General features: G+C 37.8%; 1 protein-coding gene across 4 annotated transcripts in view; it reads left to right on the top strand.

The window, feature by feature from the left end:
* ZRANB1 (zinc finger RANBP2-type containing 1) overlaps window positions 1-21,100 on the top strand; it is a 67,867-nt gene that overhangs the window by 14,687 nt on the left and 32,080 nt on the right. For 2 of the 4 annotated variants that reach the window (XM_087432817.1, XM_087432819.1), the window contains exons 2-3: window positions 7,872-8,041; window positions 9,619-10,469. In XM_087432817.1, the coding sequence (XP_087288943.1) occupies window positions 8,001-8,041; window positions 9,619-10,469 (892 nt within the window). In that variant the 5' untranslated portion in view covers window positions 7,872-8,000. Of the gene's footprint in view, window positions 1-7,871; window positions 8,042-9,618; window positions 10,470-21,100 lie in introns of those variants that run through there. The other 2 variants (XM_087432818.1, XM_014794059.2) reach the window with 2 other exon arrangements.

Below are 21,100 nucleotides of genomic sequence, written 5' to 3' on the forward strand. Positions count from 1 at the left end.
TAGCTTTATTTTAAAAACAGACTTTTGATACTGCTTAGATCTATTAAGTGATTACTAACTTAATATTAGTATATATTTTAGAATTTAGGCTTGAATATCAGAACTTGTCACAAATGGAGCAAAGTTAAATACTCTTCATTATCTTTGGAAATAGAGTATTTACAGAATAAATTCAATAAACAAGATTTTCAAGTGAGTCTTTACATAGAAGAATGTGAGATTCTTTGGTAGTTAGAGTCATATAAGGTGGAGATTCTCGAGATCATCTTGTCTAACTCATTCTTTTTTTACAGATGAGAAAATTGAGGCTGTAAAAGATAAAAATGATTTGCTTACTGTCTCATAGTCATTCTTTGCTTTCCTTTAAAACAGGGCCTTGTATAGTTACTGTAATTTGTACACATCTGTCACTTGGGGAGACTTTCCCTTTTTCGATTGTCTGAATGAAAATGGAAGTCTTTTCTGTTCTTTTTTTTTTTTTCAGGGAAAGATTTGCCTTTAGCTAACATCTGTTGCCAATCTTCCTTTTTTTTTCCCTCCCCAAAACTCCAGTGCATGGTTGTATATCCTAGTTGTAAGTCCTTCTAGTTCTTCTGTGTGAGCTGCCACCATAGCATGGCAACTGACAGACAGGTGGTGTGGTTTCTGAGACCTGGAAATCAACCTGGGCTGCCGAAGCAGTGAGAGCACCAAACTTGAACCACTAGGCCATCAGGGCTGGCTCTCTATTCTTATTTTAATTGACATACAGTGGTTTCTTTAGTAATCTGGATTAGTGTATTAGTTCAAGAGAAGTCAAGCTGACTTTTATTAATAATATTTTCTTCCTTAAGGATTGTCTCCAAAATAAAAAATGATTAAGGTATTTTATAGTCTAAAACCATGGTGAATACTCCAAGTTACCTTTTCTCACTCAATTTTAAAGATTTTATTTATTTTATTTTTCCCCCCAAAGCCCCAGTGGACAGCTGTGTGTTGTAGCTGCACATCCTTCTAGTTGCTGTATGTGGGATCTCGGCCTCAGGATGAACGGAGAAGTGGCGCCTCGATGCGCACCCGGGATCCGAACCCGGGCTGCCAGCATCGCAGCGCGCGCACTTAACCACCAAGCCACAGGGCCGGCCCTCTCACTCAATTTTAGATGCCAAATTTAGTATATCTTGTTTTATAAATAAGTTTTTAAAGTTGTGCCTACTTGCTCAACTTTTTAGACATTTTGGAGTAGTTCTCAATCTAAATATGCTTTGGGAAGATTCTGGTTTTTTTTTTTTTTTTTTGGTGAGGAAGATTAGCCCTGAGCTAACATTCATGCCCATCTTCCTCTGTTTTATATGTGGGACACCTGCCACAGCATGGCTTGATAAGTGGTGTTTAGGTCCGAGCCTGGGATCCAAACCTGCGAACCCCAGGCTGCCAAAGCAGAGTGCGTGAACTTAACCATATGCCACCAGGCCAGCTACCAGATCCTTGTAATTTTAAAAAGCTGAAATTTGAGCAAAATGTGTGTTAAGGTTTTTTTTTTATGTTTGCTTGTTTAGATAATGTCTGTTAGTAGTCATCTAGGAAGGACTGCTTAGTGAGAAATTCAGCGCAGTTTATTAATAGTTCAAATTCTCTTTTTCACTGTTGAGTATGATATTGGCTGTGGGTTTGTCATATATGGCCTTTATTATGTTGAGATATTTTTCTTCTACACCCACTTTATTGAAATAGTTCAAATTCTGGGTAATTATGGGCTGTTGTATAATGTATATTTATTACATAGTGTGTATAGTACAGACATTGGACCTAGAATGCCTGGGTTCAAACCCTGGCAGTGCCACTTAGTAGCTTTGTGACTTTAGGCAAGTTACTCAACTTCTCTGTTCCTGTTTCCAATCTTTAAAATTAGAGATAATAATAGTACCTGTTGCACAGGGTTCTGAGGATTAAATTAGTTAATGTCTATGTACAGTGCTTAAAACAATGTCTGGCATGCAATAAATGCTTAAGTTTTAGCTCTTTTCTCTTCTTAGTCAGACAAGAATGACCCTGGCAAAATTGTGAAACAGGACAAAGTTGGCCTAGACAGTTATCCATCTCTAATGATTGAGTCAGCAGTGCCTTCAGGCTGCTGCTGGCTTGGAGATTCCTTCCCAGGTTGCCCTTTGCTGAACTTTTTTGCCTACTTGTTGTTCTCCCTGTCCCTGCAATGAAAACTGAAATCAAAAAATCCCCATCCTGTTTTCCTATTCATTACACTAGGAATCGTGAGAAAACTGATCTAATTGAATGTTATTAATAAAAAAAAATTTGAAATAACTTCTATTTATAAAATAAGTGCTTTAATTCAAATAATTTTAATGGATTGAAAGTTAGGCAAAATAACAAATTTGAAAAGTTGAGGTATTGGGAAAAAGATATTTTTGGACAAGATGGTAGCTCTGAGTTGGTTTTGCCTTGGAGTATTTCATCCACTTCGTTCTGCCTGCTTTTTGCATCTTTTTCTTTCTATATGAGAACTCTCTGATTATCTAAAAGTTCCAAGTTTCTTGCCCTCCTTTCTCTATCACACAGATAACATCCATAGTCTTTGGTGAAAAGATGGCCTTTAGTTGGGCCAGTATAGTAATGACTCCTGGTTCCTATGGATACTTTGTTAATTGGGACTAATCTGTTCAGTGTGAACAGAGAATGGATAGGATAATGAAAGAAATCACATTCTGAATGAGGTAGCATGTTCATAGTTCTTGCAAAAGTTTTATCATTTTTTAAATGCTGGGTTGATACATCTTCCCTGGAGATCATCGCCTCACTTCCATATATGTTTAAGAAAACCGTAGTCATCTTTCATCTAATCAGATTGCACAAGGACAGTATTTTATCTAGTTACATCTCTCCACATTTCTTACATTTCTTAGTTGATAGTAGACCTTTGGTAGCTTGTCATAGGTTGCTACATTGAATTAGTTTTGTTTGGGATTATAATTTGGGGTGTGTGATTGACCTGTGATGTCTCAGAAACTGTGTAAAGGAACCATGCTAAGATGGATTCTCCAGTAGCTCGAGATGTATATATATTACTCCTTCTCCTTTTCTTGTTACTGTCTAGGTACTAAAGAGTATAGAGGAAGTTGGCAGAATTACAGAAAAAGCCGTAGTATGTGAAGAGGTAGAATTCCTCTTGAAATGACTAAAATAGATTAAAAGAAAGAACATTGCTTTTGTTTCATGTGAGATTTGACACATTATCAATTAATTTTGTGTCTGTAGATCTTCTTCCATTCTAATCAGTGGATTGCTAATTGTCTAGTGGTTTAAAAGACCAGCTATTAGAGTTGTAACTTTTGGGGCTGGCCCGGTGGCATAACAGTTAAGTGTGTGCGCTCTGCTGCGGTGGCCCGGGTTCGGATCCCGGGTTCGCACCGATGCACCGCTTGTCAAGCCATGCTGTGGCAGCGTCCCATATAAAGTGGAGGAAGATGGGCATGAATGTTAGCCCAGGGCCATTCTTCCTTACAAAAAAAACAAAACAAACAAAAAAACCACCCAACCAAACAAAAAAAGAATTGTAAGTTTTATTACAGTTTTTTCTAATTAATGCAATGTTGACATGTTAAAATGTAAACTTTATATTCTTTGTTATATTTCAAGGACTTAGGTTTGGTTGCAATGAAGTTAGATGTACTAGTTGTATGGGTAGTTGCCTCGGTTAATTCAGGCATAGTGCCAGTAAGGCCAGGGTCACCATAGCAGGTGTTAAATACTTTGTTATTTTCAACAAATTCCTGGGATGGGGCCTTAGCAAGTATGTTTAGTTCAAATCGACTCATTAGATACAGATGACATAGAAAATAGTGACTTCTGTATAGGAGGAAATTTGGCACATTTTTGAGATCTACTGATTCTTGATTATTTATACGTAATTCCACATAAATTCAGTACTTTCAGAGGATATTTAATGATAGCAAAAGTTTTTGCACCTGTGCCCTTTACATTGCAGAAGTTGGTTAGTTAACCAACTCATGAGTGCCTATGGCTTGGCCCCTACCTGTTAGTGGCAGACACTTTCCACTGAGGTCTTGCCACAGGAGTGAATCCTCTCTAGAATTTCTCTTTTTTGCTTGAGATTACTCAGAAGCCCCACTCTCTCCTTTCTTTTTTCAGGTCATTCAACATGATCTCTTCTGTAGGTTTTACTAAACACAGGGCTGGTCCACATTCTGTGCCACTAGAATCCCTGAGCCAAAGTTTTTGAAAGCTTAGCTACCTGACTGAAAACTGAGAGGAGGGATGATATAGGGAAAATACGCACAAATCAGTGATGCGGAAACCAGCCCCAAGAGGAAATACAGTAAGTGCCAAATGTCAGTAGAAGTGTAGTTACTTGGAGTGTACTTGAAGTGATTTGAAAAAAGCTTCCTGAGAGAGGTGAGACAAACAGTGCTGTGAGTCTGGGGTATGTGTGGTGTGTTTGGGAGTGGGTGTTTGTGTGATGAGAAGGAGTTGAGCGTTTATACTGTTGCAGAAGAGCTTCAGAAAGAGGGGCTTGTTATTAGGAAGAGTATTCTGGTGACAGTGAGCTGGATGGATTTAGAAAGGGAAGGCTCTTAGGAGCTATTATAGTGGTTCTGACCTGAACTGAGAAAGGGTTGATGGCAGTTGGAATGGGAGGAAAAGAACTGATTGGCCAGAAACCGCTAGAGAGAATCTGTGGGGAGAGGGCAGAATTCAAGAAGATGCGGAGTTTCTGTGCTAGGGGCAAGGGTATTAATGGTGTCTTTAATAGAAACTGGAGAAATCAGGATAGGAGTTTGTTGTGAGAAGAAGGTAAGAGCTTTCATGTAGGATGTGATAAGCTATTGGAGCCCTGAAATGAGGTCAGATTAGTTGATAGTGGGTTCACCATATTGTCAATCTTCAGGATCTTGCTCAAGACTGGTTGTTTTTTTCTGTTGACTGTTGTGAGGAAGATAGTGATGTAGAAAGGTGCTGAGGAGAAAAGAGGAAATGACTATGTGGGATTTTTGGTTTAAGAGTTAAGTAGTATTTTATTATATAAATATTACAATTCAGAGTTGCCTTGTAATATTTTAACAGAACCTGAAAATTCAGCATGCTTGGAATATCCTTTTAGTTTTAGCTTTTATCTATATCCCCCTAAGATGCTTTCTGAGCATTTGTACATCTCCATAGATGTATGTAGTTAATATTTATATCAACAATTTATATTAATATTTATTTTACTAAGTATAGAGTTACTAATAAAGCTGATATAAAACCTTAAAGACTATCAGCCCTTCCTTTGGATAACTTCTCCTCATTTGAGACTAACTGGCAACTGAGTTTCTCTCAGTTTGTTTCTTAAGTAGTTTGTACTTGATGAGGATTATTTTACTTTTCCAGTTCTCTTTCATAGGATTGTAGTAGGTGGTTGGGGAAGTTTGTAGCATAGGTGCAATTTTGAGGAATTGACTTCAATATAGATATATTTCTTTTATAATGTTTAGTAATGCTTCACAAATAGGTCTAATTAATTCATTGTTAAGCATGACAGTATAAAAAATGTTCAGTTACTAGCCTCTGCCTTTCCTCAGCCATTAATCCATATACCCATAATACTTGTGCTTTTATGATTATTTGAACTGGGAAGTATATAATCAAAAGAAGTTATGAATTTAGTACTGGAAAATGGTTGATATACTATGGAGGCATTATTCAGTCTGTCTGCAGATAGAGCTTGATGCACAAATGGACTCATGGACTCTTTGGTCCACAGGATGGCAAATGCTGGTATGTATATGAACCAAGGAGTATTTGTTTTAAGAGTAGTAGTTGTGTCTAGTTCCCCTTAAGGTCCAGATTATGCAGATTTTATTGTTGCTTTTTAGTGTACTAATTAATTGAAGTATGATTCATTATATGGAGTTTGGAAATCTATGTTACATGTAAAATTAGACTTGTAAATTAAATTTATTTGGATATATGAATATGTTAACTTAAAAGATATTTAGTAACAGTTTTATTTCAGTGTGCAATATTAATTCTCAGAGCTGGATGCTATTAAAAATAATGTTCTTTTGGGGATGTTTTGACATCTGGAAGAAGAACTGTACTTAGTGTTAATTTCATCTTAATAATGCAAAATCACATAATTGACCTGATGTTACCCTTACTCTTGTGTTCCATTTACTGATTACCACAGGTACAAATGGCTCTCTCAGATAATCCTCTCCAATGAATTTTAGCTTTCAGTTACTGAAAAAAACAGTATTCCTACCACGTTTCTAATTCCATGTAGAGTGGACACTGTATACATCATTATCTAATATAATGAATGCACTTATCTCAAAACTTTTGAGGTTGGTTTTGGTATTGCTTAGTTACCTAGATTTTTGGAAGGGGTAGGCTATTTAATACCAGGCATATATGACAATGCTTCTTTATTTTTTATGGTAGTTTTTTTTTTTGTCAGACATGGACATTTAAATATGTTATGCCTGGGGCCAGCCCCGTGGCCTAGCGGTTAAGTGCGTGCGCTCTGCTGCTGGTGGCCCGGGTTCGGATCCCAGGCACGCACCGATGCACGGCTTGTCAGGCCATGCTGTGGCGGCGTCCCATATAAAGTGGAGGAAGATGGGCACGGATGTTAGCCCAGGGCCAGTCTTCCTCAGCAAAAAAAGAGGATTGGCATGGATGTTAGCTCAGGGCTGATCTTCCTCACACACACACAAAAATAAATAAATAAATAAATATGTTATGCTGGCACATTAGTTCCATGAAGGTTAGCTAAGATAAGGTAAGGTCACAAGCTGTTTAGTTGAGCCTACAAACATATCAAAGTAAGACTTATCAAAGAAACATGAATTTTTGAATGTGAATATTTTAAATGAAATATTGAAATTACTTGCAGTAGCCCTGGATATGTTCATTATGTTATTTGTTCATGTCATGATAAGTATTTACTTGCTCATTTTAATTTCTTTTTTTTTGTGAGGAGGACCAGCCCTGAGCTAACATCCAATGCCAATCCTCCTCTTTTTTTTTTTTTTTTTTTTTTGCTGAGGAAGACTGGCCCTGGGCTAACATCCGTGCCCATCTTCCTCTACTTTATATGGGACGCCGCCACAGCATGGCTTGACAAGCGGTGTGTCGGTGTGCGCCCGGGATCCGAACCGGCGAACCCCGGGCCACCGCAGTGGAGCGTGCGCACTTAACTGCTTGTGCCACTGGGCCGGCCCCTCATTTTAATTTCTGATAGCATGAGCAAGTAATTATTTATATTTCATTCTTGAGAAAGTAAAGGAAGAAACTGCCTAATGAGTATGAAAATTGCCATCGAATCTCGATTGTCTGTTTTATGGATTCTTATATGATTATAGTTCCACACCCTTTAACACACTTTTGGACTGCTGTCAAATTGTGTGTAATGTGTGTACAAACTAAACTTAAAAATCTAAGCAAGATAAATATAAGTTACCTGGGTTAGGGGAAAAAACAGTTGCTGAAGGAGAAAAAGACTTTAAAGCTAAATATAATTAGTATTTTTTTGCTTTTTCTACTTGGTATATACCACTTTTCCCCCTTCAGTAATAACAAGTAACACAGATAGGACTTAGCCTTAGCAAGTTAGTGATAATATTAGTGCACGTATACATTTAAGATTTTAGAGAAAAATGTCTTTCCCATGTCTAATTTGATTGACTAGCCCAATCAGTTAGCTAATTTTATTGCTCTGTTAAATTAAAATTCTAAATATAGTAGTCCATTATTAAAAGAAATGAGTAGGATTAAAACAGAGAATTGATTAAAATAAAACCTTTTAAAATAATTAGTACTTTTGGATAAAGTAGCAGGCTTCAAGTGAAATTCAGTTTTGGTCTCCTTTACAGGAATAGCTATTCACAGTCAGAATACTTACCACGTTTTGCAGTATCTCCTGAGGAAGTCAGAATCTGAGCCAGCATGAAGACTGAATCTTGTCTTTGGTCTGATTTATAAACTGTACTTTTATTCTAACCATGTGCAAGGTGGATGTTATAGCATGGAAACTAAAGTCTTAGTAAGTGATTTTTAATTAAGCTATTAAATAGTAGCTTTTCTTATAATGAATTTGTCCTCTTAACAAAGTTCACACACTATGCATGGGGTGAGGACTTGGCAAGCAGGGACATAATAATACATTTATGAAGTGAAATGAAAGATTTAGCTTTCCAGGTTCAGGAAAAATCCTCAAGAAAGAGAGGGAAAGTTTCTATCACTCTGCCTGGGATTCTTTTTACTTTTCTGTTTAAAAATAGGTGGCAGGATGATTTTAATTTAGTTGAGAAGGGATTTAAGAAAGTGGAAGGCTGGCTATAGTGGCCAATGTCTAAAGTCAAGTCATTGAAAAAAAATCATTAGTAAATTGCAATGTAAGTTGCTCTATTAGTGAGTTAGTTGTCATTAAATAATGAAGTCTTTATTATAGTGTAGTGTTTAGTAAGCCCAGTGTGTAGAATTCTAGGAACCTTTTAAATGGTTAATACATTTTTAATATGAATTGAATTTTGAGTGTGTTTTAAATATTGAATATTTTGAGTATGAATATTCAAAATTATATTGGAATGGTTATGCTAGTAGTTATCTCAGGGATGTTCCATTGGTTTGATTGTTCCAAGTATGGGTAATGTGCAGTGTTTATTTTTTGTGCTCCAGACAGACCTAAATTTTGAGGATATAGGCTATCAAGGAACTTTATTTCTGTTTCAGTGTTATTTTGTTAGTTGTAAAGATTACTCCTCAACATCTTTCTTTTCTACCTGTGCTTATTAAGAGTAGTGGATTATTAGCACTTTTTTAAAAAGCTACTTTTCTCCCTTAGCAAGAATGATAGAATTGACTTTGTTTGATCTTCTGAATTCTTAAGGGAATCAGATATTATGATACTATACCTAGATAGCATAATAATCTATGTTGTTCATAATTTGAGGATGGTTATGTAAGGTATTTGGTTTGTGTTCTTTTCTTTCCCTTTGATCTTTTAAGTATTGGTTATTTTTCTTTTTTTTAGAAATTTAGGTTCTTTTTTTTTTTTAAATTTTTATTTATTTATTTTTCCCCCAAAGCCCCAGTAGATAGTTGTGTGTCATAGCTGCACATCCTTCTAGTTGCTGTTTGTGGGACGTGGCCTCAGCATGGCCGGAGAAGCAGTGCATTGGTGCGCACCCGGGATCCGATCCCCGGCCGCCAGTAGCAGAGCGCGCGCACTTAACCGCTAAGCCACAGGGCCAGCCCTGGTTATTTTTCTAAATTGATGGTGATGACCTGGCAGAAATTAAACATTTTTATTACCAGCTTCCCTATTTTAACCTCCTTTCCTCTTGGAACAAACTTCCCTTTATCTTCTGCCTATCTCTTTTGCATTCCAGAGTATAATTACATTAAATCTTGAGGTCTAAGATTTTTCTTTGGGAATTTATCTCTAGTGTCTCTTTGGAAATTAAAGAAAAATAAGGATAGTTCAGCATGATATCTTACATGCCTCTTTTGAGAAATTTGTATTTTATAAGTTGAAGGGTACTTTTATTTGGGGGGCATATTTTCAAAGGTAGAATTATGTAGTTACTGTTTTAATAACCTTGTCCTAATTATTTATAGCTTCCTGCCTGACATAACTCACTTCAAGAAGTGCACAATGTCAGAACGTGGAATTAAGTGGGCTTGTGAATACTGTACGTATGAAAACTGGCCGTCTGCAATCAAGTGCACTATGTGTCGTGCTCAAAGACCTAGTGGAACAATTATTACAGAAGATCCATTTAAAAGTGGTTCAAGTGATGTTGGTAGAGATTGGGATCCTTCCAGCACTGAAGGAGGAAGTAGTCCTTTGATATGTCCAGACTCAAGTGCAAGACCAAGGGTTAAATCTTCATACAGCATGGAAAATGCAAATAAATGGTCATGCCACATGTGCACATATTTGAACTGGCCGAGAGCAATCAGATGTACCCAGTGCTTATCCCAGCGTAGGACCAGGAGTCCCACAGAATCTCCTCAATCCTCAGGATCTGGCTCAAGACCAGTTGCTTTTTCTGTTGATCCTTGTGAGGAATACAATGATAGAAATAAACTGAACACAAGGACCCAGCATTGGACTTGTTCTATTTGCACATATGAAAACTGGGCCAAGGCTAAAAAATGTGTTGTTTGCGATCATCCCAGACCTAATAATATTGAAGCAATAGAGTTGGCGGAGACTGAAGAGGCTTCCTCAATAATAAACGAGCAAGACAGAGCTCGATGGAGGGGAAGCTGCAGCAGTGGTAATAGCCAGAGAAGATCGCCTCCTACTACAAAACGGGACTCTGAAATGAAAATGGATTTTCAGAGGATTGAATTGGCTGGTGCTGTTGGCAGCAAGGAGGAACTTGAAGTGGACTTCAAAAAACTAAAGCAAATTAAAAACAGGATGAAAAAGACTGATTGGCTATTCCTCAATGCCTGTGTGGGTAAGTTTCTGCGTTTTTAAAATGGTATGGGAAAAGATATTAAAAATGACATGAAAGATATAAGCAGGGTCCATATTATTTAGCATTTAGTGCATTCAGCATGATAGCTATACTCCCAGTCTGCATGCATAAGAATCTCTGTATTTGTGATCCTGTCATAACTTTGTCCTAAAGTGCCTCCATATCATTTCTGTACGTGTGTCTCCATCATTAGAGAGAAAAACTTTTTAAGTTAAAGCAGAGTTTTTTACATATCAGTAATAAAATATACACCTGGAGTTTAAAACTGCTACTCTATTTATTGTAACAAGATGTGACTGAGGAACACCAGCTGCTGCTTCAGAGTGTTTGTAAACAGTGTGAGCATCTTGTGATGATAGAAGCTTTAGTCAGATGTTAAAAATATCACAAAAATGTGTGACTCCAAGAAGTTGAACAAACGTGATATTGACCTTGAAAATACTGATGTTAATTTAACATTAATGGCGTGTAGTAAATATTTGCAAACTTTGTGAAGCTGATTTCACAGTTCAAATTATCATTTGTGTGTTTTGTGGTTTTAGTGCTTTCCTAAGGAAATTCTGGATATTGGTCCCGGTTACTGGCTCAGAGCTGTTAAAGGACAGAGACATGTTGTGAGAGCAGGGTTTTCACCAGTTATTGACTTGAGTTGATTATTTTTGATGTAATTAGCAAAAGCAGTTATTTTACTCTTCTGCATTTTTCTTTTCTTTTTTTGGGGGGGAGTAGGTTAGCTGTTTGAGTTTTATGATTTAAATTATTTGGATGGAGTGCTTACTTTGTCATTCCATTTTGTAGAGGAAATTTTGAGTGACTACTGAAGTTAAGTATTGTGTGGAACAATAGCTAAGCCTTATACATGGCTTAGTTGTATGTATATATTTTTTTTCCCCAGTACTAATTTCTTTTGTTTATCACATTGAATATAGCCCCAAGAATATGTAAGACATAACTGTAAGAACCTGCAAGTCGTAAAAGTAGATGTCAAGAAATCTGAGTTTTCCTCTTTTTTCTGGTGAGGAAGATTACCCCTGAGCTAACATCTGTTGCCAATCCTCCTCTCGCTCTCTTTTTTTTTTTTTTTTTTGCTGAGGAAGATTGACCCTGGGCTAACATCCGTGCCCATCTTCGTCTACTTTATATGGGTCGCCACCACAGCAGGGCTTTCCAAGTGGTGCGTAGGTGCGCGCCCAGGATCCGAACCTGTGAGCCCCAGGCTGCTGAAGCAGAGCGCGAAAACTTAACCACTACACCACCAGGGTGGCCCCCAAGAAATCTGAGTTTTTTATTTTAGTTTTGTCCTGGCAAAAAAGAATGTCCCAGCAGATGAGCCCTTCTGAACACGAAACTTAGGTACCTAGTAACTGTTAGCTCCAGTATTCTGTCCTGAGGACTAGGGATGAAAGCATGCTGAGCCGTTTTCTATTTCTGTTGTCCCATTTCATCTCGTTTTTTTTTTTCTCCCCAAATTGGGGTACCACATATGGCATGTGATTGCCTTTTTTTTTTCTACAGGAGATACAAAAGGGGTTTTATTTATTATTATTTTTTTTTATTGAGGTCAAACTCATGTAACTTAAAATTTACCATTTTGAAAGTGAACAATTCACTGGCATTTAGTGCATTCACGGTATTGTGCAACCACCACCTCTGTCTAGTTCTGAAATATTTTGATCACCCTAAAAGGAAACTCTGTTCTCATTAAGCAGTTATTCCACATCTCCTCCTTTCCAGAGTCCCTGGTAATCACCAGTCTGCTTTCTGTCTCTATGGATTTATACCTCTTCTGGATATTCATATAAATGGAATCTTATATTATGTGACCTTTTGTATCTAGGCATGGTTGTTTTTTAATTACCTGTATACGTTTTGGAACACTCTTAAAATCATTTTTGCAGGCAGTAGTGGACTGTGCATACATTTACTACAAGGTGGTGTTATAGGACACATAAGATTATGGATGTAATGAATCACATTGCAACAATTCTTAACCTCTTTTGGGGTCATAGAATCCTTTAGGAATCAGGTTCATTGTTTCTTCAGGTTAGTGGATCTCAGGATAAGGACTCCTGCTTTGAAATATTTTCTCTCCTTGAAACACACAAGTTAGACCAATCAGTATAACTTTATGTCTGTTATTTCCTGTCATTATAACTACTGTGTCTTCTTGGTGCTGCCTTTTACTTCTTTCCACATATCCTTACTTCTTTTGAATAACCATCCTTGTACTTCTTTGCATTCTAATAGCTGTGAGTTCATTTTATTTTATTTTATTTATTTATTTATTTTAATTTTTATTTATTTATTTTTCCCCCAAAGCCCCAGTAGATAGTTGTATGTCATAGTTGCACATCCTTCTAGTTGCTGTATGTGGGACGCGGCCTCAGCATGGCCGGAGAAGCGGTGCGTTGGTGGGCGCCCGGGATCTGAACCCTAAGCCATGGGGCCGGCCCTGTGAGTTCATTTTAAAGGTGGAACAGAAAATCTAACCAGCAAGACCAGTGTTGGATTTGGTCTTGTTTCGTTTACAAAACGGTTTGTATGTTGTTAAGTTCCTATTCCCACCCACTTCAGAGTTTCTAGGTTCTTAGGGCCAGGGATTGATTGTATTTGGTTCTTAGTAATGTGGATTCTGTCTTTCCTATCAGCAAATATTTTTTGCCTATTCACTACACAATGTGGTTCTGAACTGTTGTACAAAAGATTATGGCCCTGTGTTTATTGGGTAGTCATATCCTGATTTGTAAACATCACTGAAGTATGTTAAAACTTTTTTTTTTTACTTGTGTACATTGTGTTGGGTTAATTACCAGAAGTCCACACGTACTGAAAATTAATCTTTACTTCTCCTTTTCTACCTGCCTTATGTTCTCCAGATTTCATTAGATATGGTATATTATGGCTTGATGATGTTAGGCATTTAAAAAAAAAATCATCTCAGTGCTCACTGAGGCAGCACATATATTAAAAAAATCATCTCCAAAATATATATTCAGTATAAAATGTATATTGAGTATAAAATTTATACTAAGTATAAAATGTGAGATGTTTTCGTTTGAACTTGGAAAAAAAATCTCAACTTTTAGGCTAGCTTTGTAGCTGATAAAATAGGAATGAGGAAGATTCAGTTGTTGAGAAGGCAAAAAGTAAACTAAAGCAGCAACAGTAGTGAGCAAGACGCTTTTACGTGACTTGTTGGGTGTAAGTTTCACATAAGCCTTGTTATCTCATGTGGTGAGAGGATGTTGGGGACAGCGGTGCCAAAACGTGACATCAATAAAAGTGGAATCTGAGAGTGGGAGCCGGGATGGTAAAGGCAGAGGTGTGAATTTAAATATGCAGTTGTCTCTGGAATGTCTGCAGTTTGGTGCCAGGTATTTTGTGGGAGGTCATGTCGGAGCTAATCATAGACTGCCTTTCCCACTGCATAGATAATAATGTCCCTAGAGAATAGGGCAGCACTACCTAGCACACCATTTTAGTTCTGCTATTGTATTGACTCAGTGGCCTTTTAAAAGAACATTTAAATTTGTGACCCAGGTTGGTCCCTTGAAAAGACCGAGGATCAGAAAAGAATCCCAAATTAAATCTGTGTAACAACTTCTTGTAATCCTGAACCCTATAACGAAATATCCAGCTGCCTATATACAGCATCTTCCCTTGAGTATCTAATATTTAAAAAACTCATTTCAAACTCAGTGAGGCTAAAACTGAACTGATCTCTCCCTCAAATCTGTTCTCTCACGGTGCCCCATCTTGGTTGATGACAAGTTCATCATTCCATTTGCTGTACCAAAAGCCTTGGTCATCCTTGATTCTCTTCTTTTTCTGTTATACTCCATTCCTATTTGTCAGAAAATCTGATTGGCTCTACCTTCAAAATATATCCAGAATCTGGCCGCTTCTCACTACCCTGGTCTAGACCGCCTGGTCTCTGTCCTTGCCCTCCTTTGCAAACTGTTTTCCACATAGGAGCTGCTCTTAAAACTCTGCTCAGGGGCTGGCCCCATGGCTTAGCGGTTAAGTGCGCGCGCTCTGCTGCTGGCGGCCCCGGTTCGGATCCCGGGCGCGCACGGACGCACCGCTTGTCCAGCCATGCTGAGGCCACGTCCCACGTACGGCAACTAGAAGGATGTGCAACTACGACATACAGCTATCTACTGGGGCTTTGGGGGAAAAATAAATAAATAAATAAAATTAAAAAAAAAAAACAAAAAAAAAACTCTGCTCAGAACCCTCCAGTGATTCTCTGTGTTGCTCAGAGTAAAAGCCAGAGTCCCTCAAAGACTCTCTAGGCTCTCCCACACCTCGCTGCGCCCATATGCATTGTTTCCCTCTGACCTCATCTGTTGCTCTCAACCTTGCTCATTTGTTCCAGCCACTCTAGCCACCTTTCTTGTCTACAGATAAGCCCCAAGTCTTTGTACTTGCTGTTTCCTCTGCCTGCATTGCTCTTTGTCTAGATTGTAGGATTAGCTAATTTACTTCCTTCAGTTTTTCTCAATGTTGGCTTCTCAGTGAGGCCTACCTGACTCTGCTGTATCTAACATTGCAGCCCTGTCCTGTACCCCTTCCCCCAGCTCTAATTTTCTTCACTGCACTTGTCACCTTCTAATACACTTGGTCACCTTATTATTTGTCTCTCTCTTCCTTAGGATTTAAGCTTCATGAGGGCAAGGAATTTTGTTTTGTTCACAGCTATATCCTAGTACCTAAAACAGTGCTTGATACATAGGTGGCATTCAGATATTTGTTAAATCAATCAGTGATTAAATCTTTGTGGAAACTGGGATTTGGACAAATAGACCTTTCTGCTTCTTTCCTGAATTTCTGGATTCTTTGCTTTCTGTATTTTTTACCTTATCGACTACCTAGGGCTCAGTCCAGTGGGAGCCATCTTGACTTCTCCTTGTCAGGGCAAGACAGAGGAAGTAGGTATGATAGGGTTTTACTGGAAAGAGTAGAGAGGCCTCAGTTTATTACTAGGCAGTCTATGGATATGGAAAGCCCGCAGTCGGATTTCCTTACCTTTAATTTCTCTATCTTCCTACCTTCACTGATGAATATTTGATAATTTGATGGATATATGATATAAAGAAAAAAGTCATCCTATGTGTTTGCTATACCTAAAGTCCTAAATCAAATAAAATTTTTCCTTGAAAATTTTTTATTCAGTTGTCATTGGACCTATTGTTTCCTCTTTGGCGTTTTGTCTCGCATCTTAAACGACAGCTGCATCTTTCTTAACATTTAGCTTATTCAGTGACCCTGCTAATAGAGATGGGAAGGATTTGAGATTGGTGGGGTCGGTGGTGTTGAAGGCATAGGGGGGAAAGAATCAAGCTTATATAACAAATACATATTGAAACTGGAATTTTTTTGCTGAAATGTTCAGTTATTCCATGGCAGTGGCGTTATAGAGAACGTGTGCATCAAAATGTCTGCTGTTGCTCCCCAGCTTTGGTGTGACCTGCAGTGTGCACTGGTGTGCTTGTTGAGAATCACTGAGTCATGGGCTAAACTAGAATCTTCTTAGGAAGGAGCATGCTGAAATGGAATCCTGAGCATTGTAGTCTTGATTATTCCTGAGCAAAATTTTGATGTGTCTAAAAACTTATATGATTCTTAAAACATAGAAAAATATTAAAATTAACTTTCAAGTTGTCTGCAAAAATATTGTTATAGTTGATCTAATATTTCACCCTTTCTCATAATTTAATTACGTTGAAAATCAGTGTTTGTGGCAGTTATTTTCTTTATTGATGCCAATTGTATTTTGGCCCCCTTGCCGGAAACCTCTATATGGTGTCATGTATATCTGCCCCCCACTCCACGGTGTCACATGTAAATGTAGAAATATCTAAAACTTGTATAGTGTTAAACATGTCAGAATGTATTTGCCCATTGGTTTCACTAACACTTTTTTCATTTTAACAAAAATTAGCAATATTTAGGCTTTTATTACGTTTTAAAATATTCTTTTCAATTTATTTTGGTATTGGTATTAAAAATTATGTAGATGAATGGTTTTTCTCAAGAAAGCAAACCATTAAGGTTGTGTTAGTGTTATTTTTCTTTCTCTGGAAAAACAAATCTATTGCAAAGTGTAATCTTCTGTGGTGACCTTTTTAATTCCTAGTTTTGAGGTACAGAGTCTGGTCAAATGAAAGGAGTATTGTACAATAATCCAAAAATTAAATTAACTTCAATGGAAGAAAATGTCGTGTAAGATTAGTTTTTGAGAGATGATGGTACTGTGAACTGGAATGATGATAAAGTGATTTATACCAAGAAAATTAGCACATCAAAACAAAACAGAAAAAGAAATCCTTGACATATAGGACACAATAGTGGTTTTACCCATTTATTAAGATGTCTTTGTGGCTGACTTTTTAACTTTAGAGGAAATTCAGGGCATATACATTACTGTAAAGAAAAAAATAGAAGAGGCTTCAATTCTCTAGGTCAGTACTCCTTAGCTTTAAAAATTATTAATTTGCTCCATGGAGATATTTTCTTGATGACTTGTCTGAAGGCACAAAAACATCAGATATCTTGAAAAATACACTATTAATGAGATGGATTACAGTGTTCAAGTCTGTATTTTTTCACTTTCCCACTACAATCATGTGCTGCATAACAACGTTTTGGTCAACGATGGACCACATGTGACAGTGGTTCCATAAGATTAGTACCATATAGCCTAGGTGTATAGTAGGCTCTACCATCTAGGTTTGTGTAAGTCCACTCTGATGCTCACACAACGATAAAATTGCCTGGGGATGCATTTCTCAGAGAGTATCTCCCTCAAGCAACATGTGACTGTACTTGACTTCCTTATAGGCTCCTTCCCCTACCCGCTTTGGGCTTTTTTTGATTACATGAGTGATTTAAATAGTGTGGCAGGCAGAATAATGCTTTCCAGCCCCCCAAGATGTTTAAATCCTAATCCCCAGAATCCATGCATATGCTTCCTTATATGGCAAAAGGAATTTTGCAGATATAATTAAGGACCTTGATATGGAGAGATTAGCTCAGGTTATCCAGGTGGGCCCAGTTTAATAAAGGTCCCTATAAGTGAAAGAGAGAGACAAGAGAGAGTCACAGGAGATGTGACAGTGGAGCAGTAGAGGTCTTAGTGATGCGGGGCCATGAGCTAAGGAATGCGGGAAGGCTCTAGAAGCTAGAAAAGGCAAGTCTCCCTTAGAGCCTCCCCAAGGAGTGCATCTTGATTTTAGCCCAGTGAGACTCATGTGGAACTTATAACCTCTCCCACATTTTAAGATAAAAATTTTGTATTGTTTTAAGCCACCAAGTTTGTAGTAATTTGTTAGAGCAGCAATAGGAAATAAATAAAAATAGAGGCTTTTTAAAAAAAATTTCAAATAGCACCTTAATTTACAATTTTGGAAAATTTTATGTTTTTATTTGTTTTTTAAAAATTTAATTTAATTTAATTTTTTTTCGTGAGGAAGATTAGCCCTGAGCTAACATCTAATGCCAATTCTCCTCTTTTTGCTGAGGAAGATTGGCCCTGGGCTAACATCCGTGCCCATCTTCCTCTACTTTAAATGGGACGCTGCCACAGCATGGCTTGATAAGCGGTGCGTCAGTGTGCGCCTGGGATCCGAACCTGCAAACCCCGGGGCTGTCGCAGCGGAGCGCACGCGCTCGCACGCACTTAACCTCTACGCCACCGGGCAGGCCCGGAAAATTTTAGCTAAACCATCACCAGTTCCTAGAGTTGTCAGGGTCGTCGTTTTGTTATATAATGAGAAGTTGAGGCACAGAGAGGCTAAGTGACTCGCTGGATATGATGTAGCCATGTTGTTATCCTCTTCTAGACAAAGTTGGTATACGTGTTTGTAAGGAAAAACCCACTTCTTTGTGTCTCCTCTAGCCTTACACTACACTCACAGCACTACTGGCCATCAAGTGTGTGTGTACATGTGTGTGTTGGGGGTGGGGGCACAGTTTCCTAAACCAAGCAATTCTCAGATTCTCCAGACACCAGCTGGGTGTCCTACAATTTAACTCAATTCTGACAATATCTACCTGGAGATAGCATCAAGTCCCACAGGTTAAGGGCTCAGTCTCACAAGGCTGCCCCCCCCCCCCCAACACCAGTCTCAAGTACATACTTTTGCTTCTGATCTACCTGCTATAAATCGTAGGTTCTTACAACCTCCTCCTTGGGTTCAATTAATTTGCTAGAATGGCTCACAGAACTCAGGAAAACATTTTATTTACTAGATTACTGGTTTATTATAAAAGGATGTAACTTGGGAACAGCCAGGTGGAAGAGATGCATAGGGCAAGGGAGGGGGCTTTCCATGCCCTCTCTTGGCTGCTACTCTCCCAGCACTTCCATGTGTTCACCAACCTGGAAGTGCTCTTATGGAATTTTTATGGAGGCTTAATGAAGCAGGCAAGATTGGTGAAATCGTCGGCCATTGGTGTCTGATTTCCCTCTGGCCCCTCTCCCCTCCCAAGAGGTGAGAGTGGGGTGGGGCTGAAAGTTCCAACCCTTTTAATAATATGATTGGTTCCCCTGGCAACCAGCCCCCATCCTTAGGGGCTTTCCAAAAGTCACCTCATTAACATAAACTCAGAAGTGGTTGAAAGGGGCATGTATGAATAACGAAAGACACTCATTTCACCTGTATCACTGGAGCTATTTCAGGAACTGAGAACAAAACTAAATATTATAACAAAAGATGCCCCTATGGCTCTTATTTAGGGAATTACAAGGGTTTTAGGAGCTATTTGCCAGGAACAGTGGATGAAGACCAAATATATTTCTTATTCACAGTGTTTTTTCCTGCTTCATATGGTTGAAAGGAGTACTGTTACTGGAACTTTTGAATAGTGTTTGATGCCTGTGAATATTAATGTTTTCAGTCCTGCCTTTTTTCCAAGTCAGCTAAATAAATATGCCTATATGAAGCTGATTGCTATGTCCCAAGGTAATCTGTCACTTGCTAATATTTCCCAGCATTCCATGATCAGGCCATCTTATTTGAACTTGATTTTTAGTGTGGCATTTTTGTAGTATTTGTTCTGTTTGCTTTGTTTGTATTTGCCTATTTTCAACTTGGTATACCACAGCTGTTTGGATAATCAATTTTCCATCTTTAGAATTTTTCCTGCCGTATATGGAATTATTTCCTACCCATCATCACTGAGTTGGTAGCCCAGTAGCAGATCTGTGTTCTAATATTTAACTTTTAGAGATCATCATCTGGGAATTTAGAGAGGAAGCTAATGAAACTGTTTACTGTTCTGGTAGAGTTAAGTTATGGTTATTTTTTAAGTGCTGGATTTATTCCAGGATGCTGATGGGCTTTGTTTGATTATGAACTTGATTTTCTGTTGTTACCACACTGAGTGTTTACTGAAAGACGCTCTTCTGATTTAGTGTCTTTTTTCCCTTAATATATTGCTTTGCATATAAATGAAAGCTTAGCCCAGGAAAAAAGGTCTTGGGTCTTACTAGTCTTTGACATGTAAAACCATCAAAATTTTTTTAAACAAAAATGGTTTGAGTTAAATTATTCTATTAAAAGCTTTTAATAGAATCCAAAATATATGCAGACTCCTGCAGCAAATCTTTGGCACTACATCCATAAAAGGAAAGTAAGCTGCTAGAATGCTGGCAATGCCTTGTATGTCCTTGGTTAACTTTGTGTGATGCTCTTACGTGGGATGTGTGTGTGTAGCTATAAAAACTGCCATGTCTTTTCACTCCATCCGCATTCTTGCTTGTGATCTCCTTCTTTTCTAAGGTAGTTGATATTATAGGTAGTAGGATTATTTCTAGCACTGCGAAAGGAGTATTATCTTCAGATGGTTTTTGTCTTGTTTTCTTTAAGTTTCTGAGGATTTCCTCTTGTGATTTTGGAACTCTGGATATAAAGTAACATTTTATATCATGATTTTTAAGTAAATTGTGATAATTCTCAGCAATACATACAAAAGATTCTACTCTGTAGGGAATACACACACATTTTCTTTCCCCTGGCCAGTTTAGTTTGGCTTTTGAAAGTGCTTCCTGACACTTGGGATAAAAAAGAAGCTTCCAGGAACAGTGTCTGTTAAGGCAAATGCACGGCAGTGGTAGAAATAGAGCCCCGCAGCAGTATTCTCCTGGTTGCCTTTAGTCTGTTGGAGACATAATTCCTGGCTTTTAGAAATGATTGATTACACAGGCTTGCCAACTAATAATATGCCTCCTTATGCTGAGAAAGGGAATGTGTCTGGTGATTCTTGATTATATGATACTGACGTTTGAATATGCATCATTGATTTAGTAAAGGCTTTCATTTTTTAAAAGCACTGTATTCAGTGAACACATTGAATTATGAAATCAAAATGTATCATTTAAATATTAAATATAAAAAGATGTATTTAAGCTCCAGAGAACTTTACTGTTTACCGTAGAATAACTTGAATTTGAAACATTTATTAAACTATGCACACGGTTAAAAAAAATCAAGCAGTATAGATAGAAGAGTTTAGCAAGAAAAGCAAGTTTCTTTTTCTTCTTTCTACCTCCAATCCTGCTGTGCAGAGACAACTCACTTTTTTCCCCCATCAACCTTTTATTCTGA

Source organism: Ceratotherium simum, chromosome 6, assembly GCF_057802395.1.
Source record: "Ceratotherium simum simum isolate JZ-2026a chromosome 6, ASM5780239v1, whole genome shotgun sequence".
Lineage (NCBI taxonomy): Eukaryota > Metazoa > Chordata > Mammalia > Perissodactyla > Rhinocerotidae > Ceratotherium > Ceratotherium simum.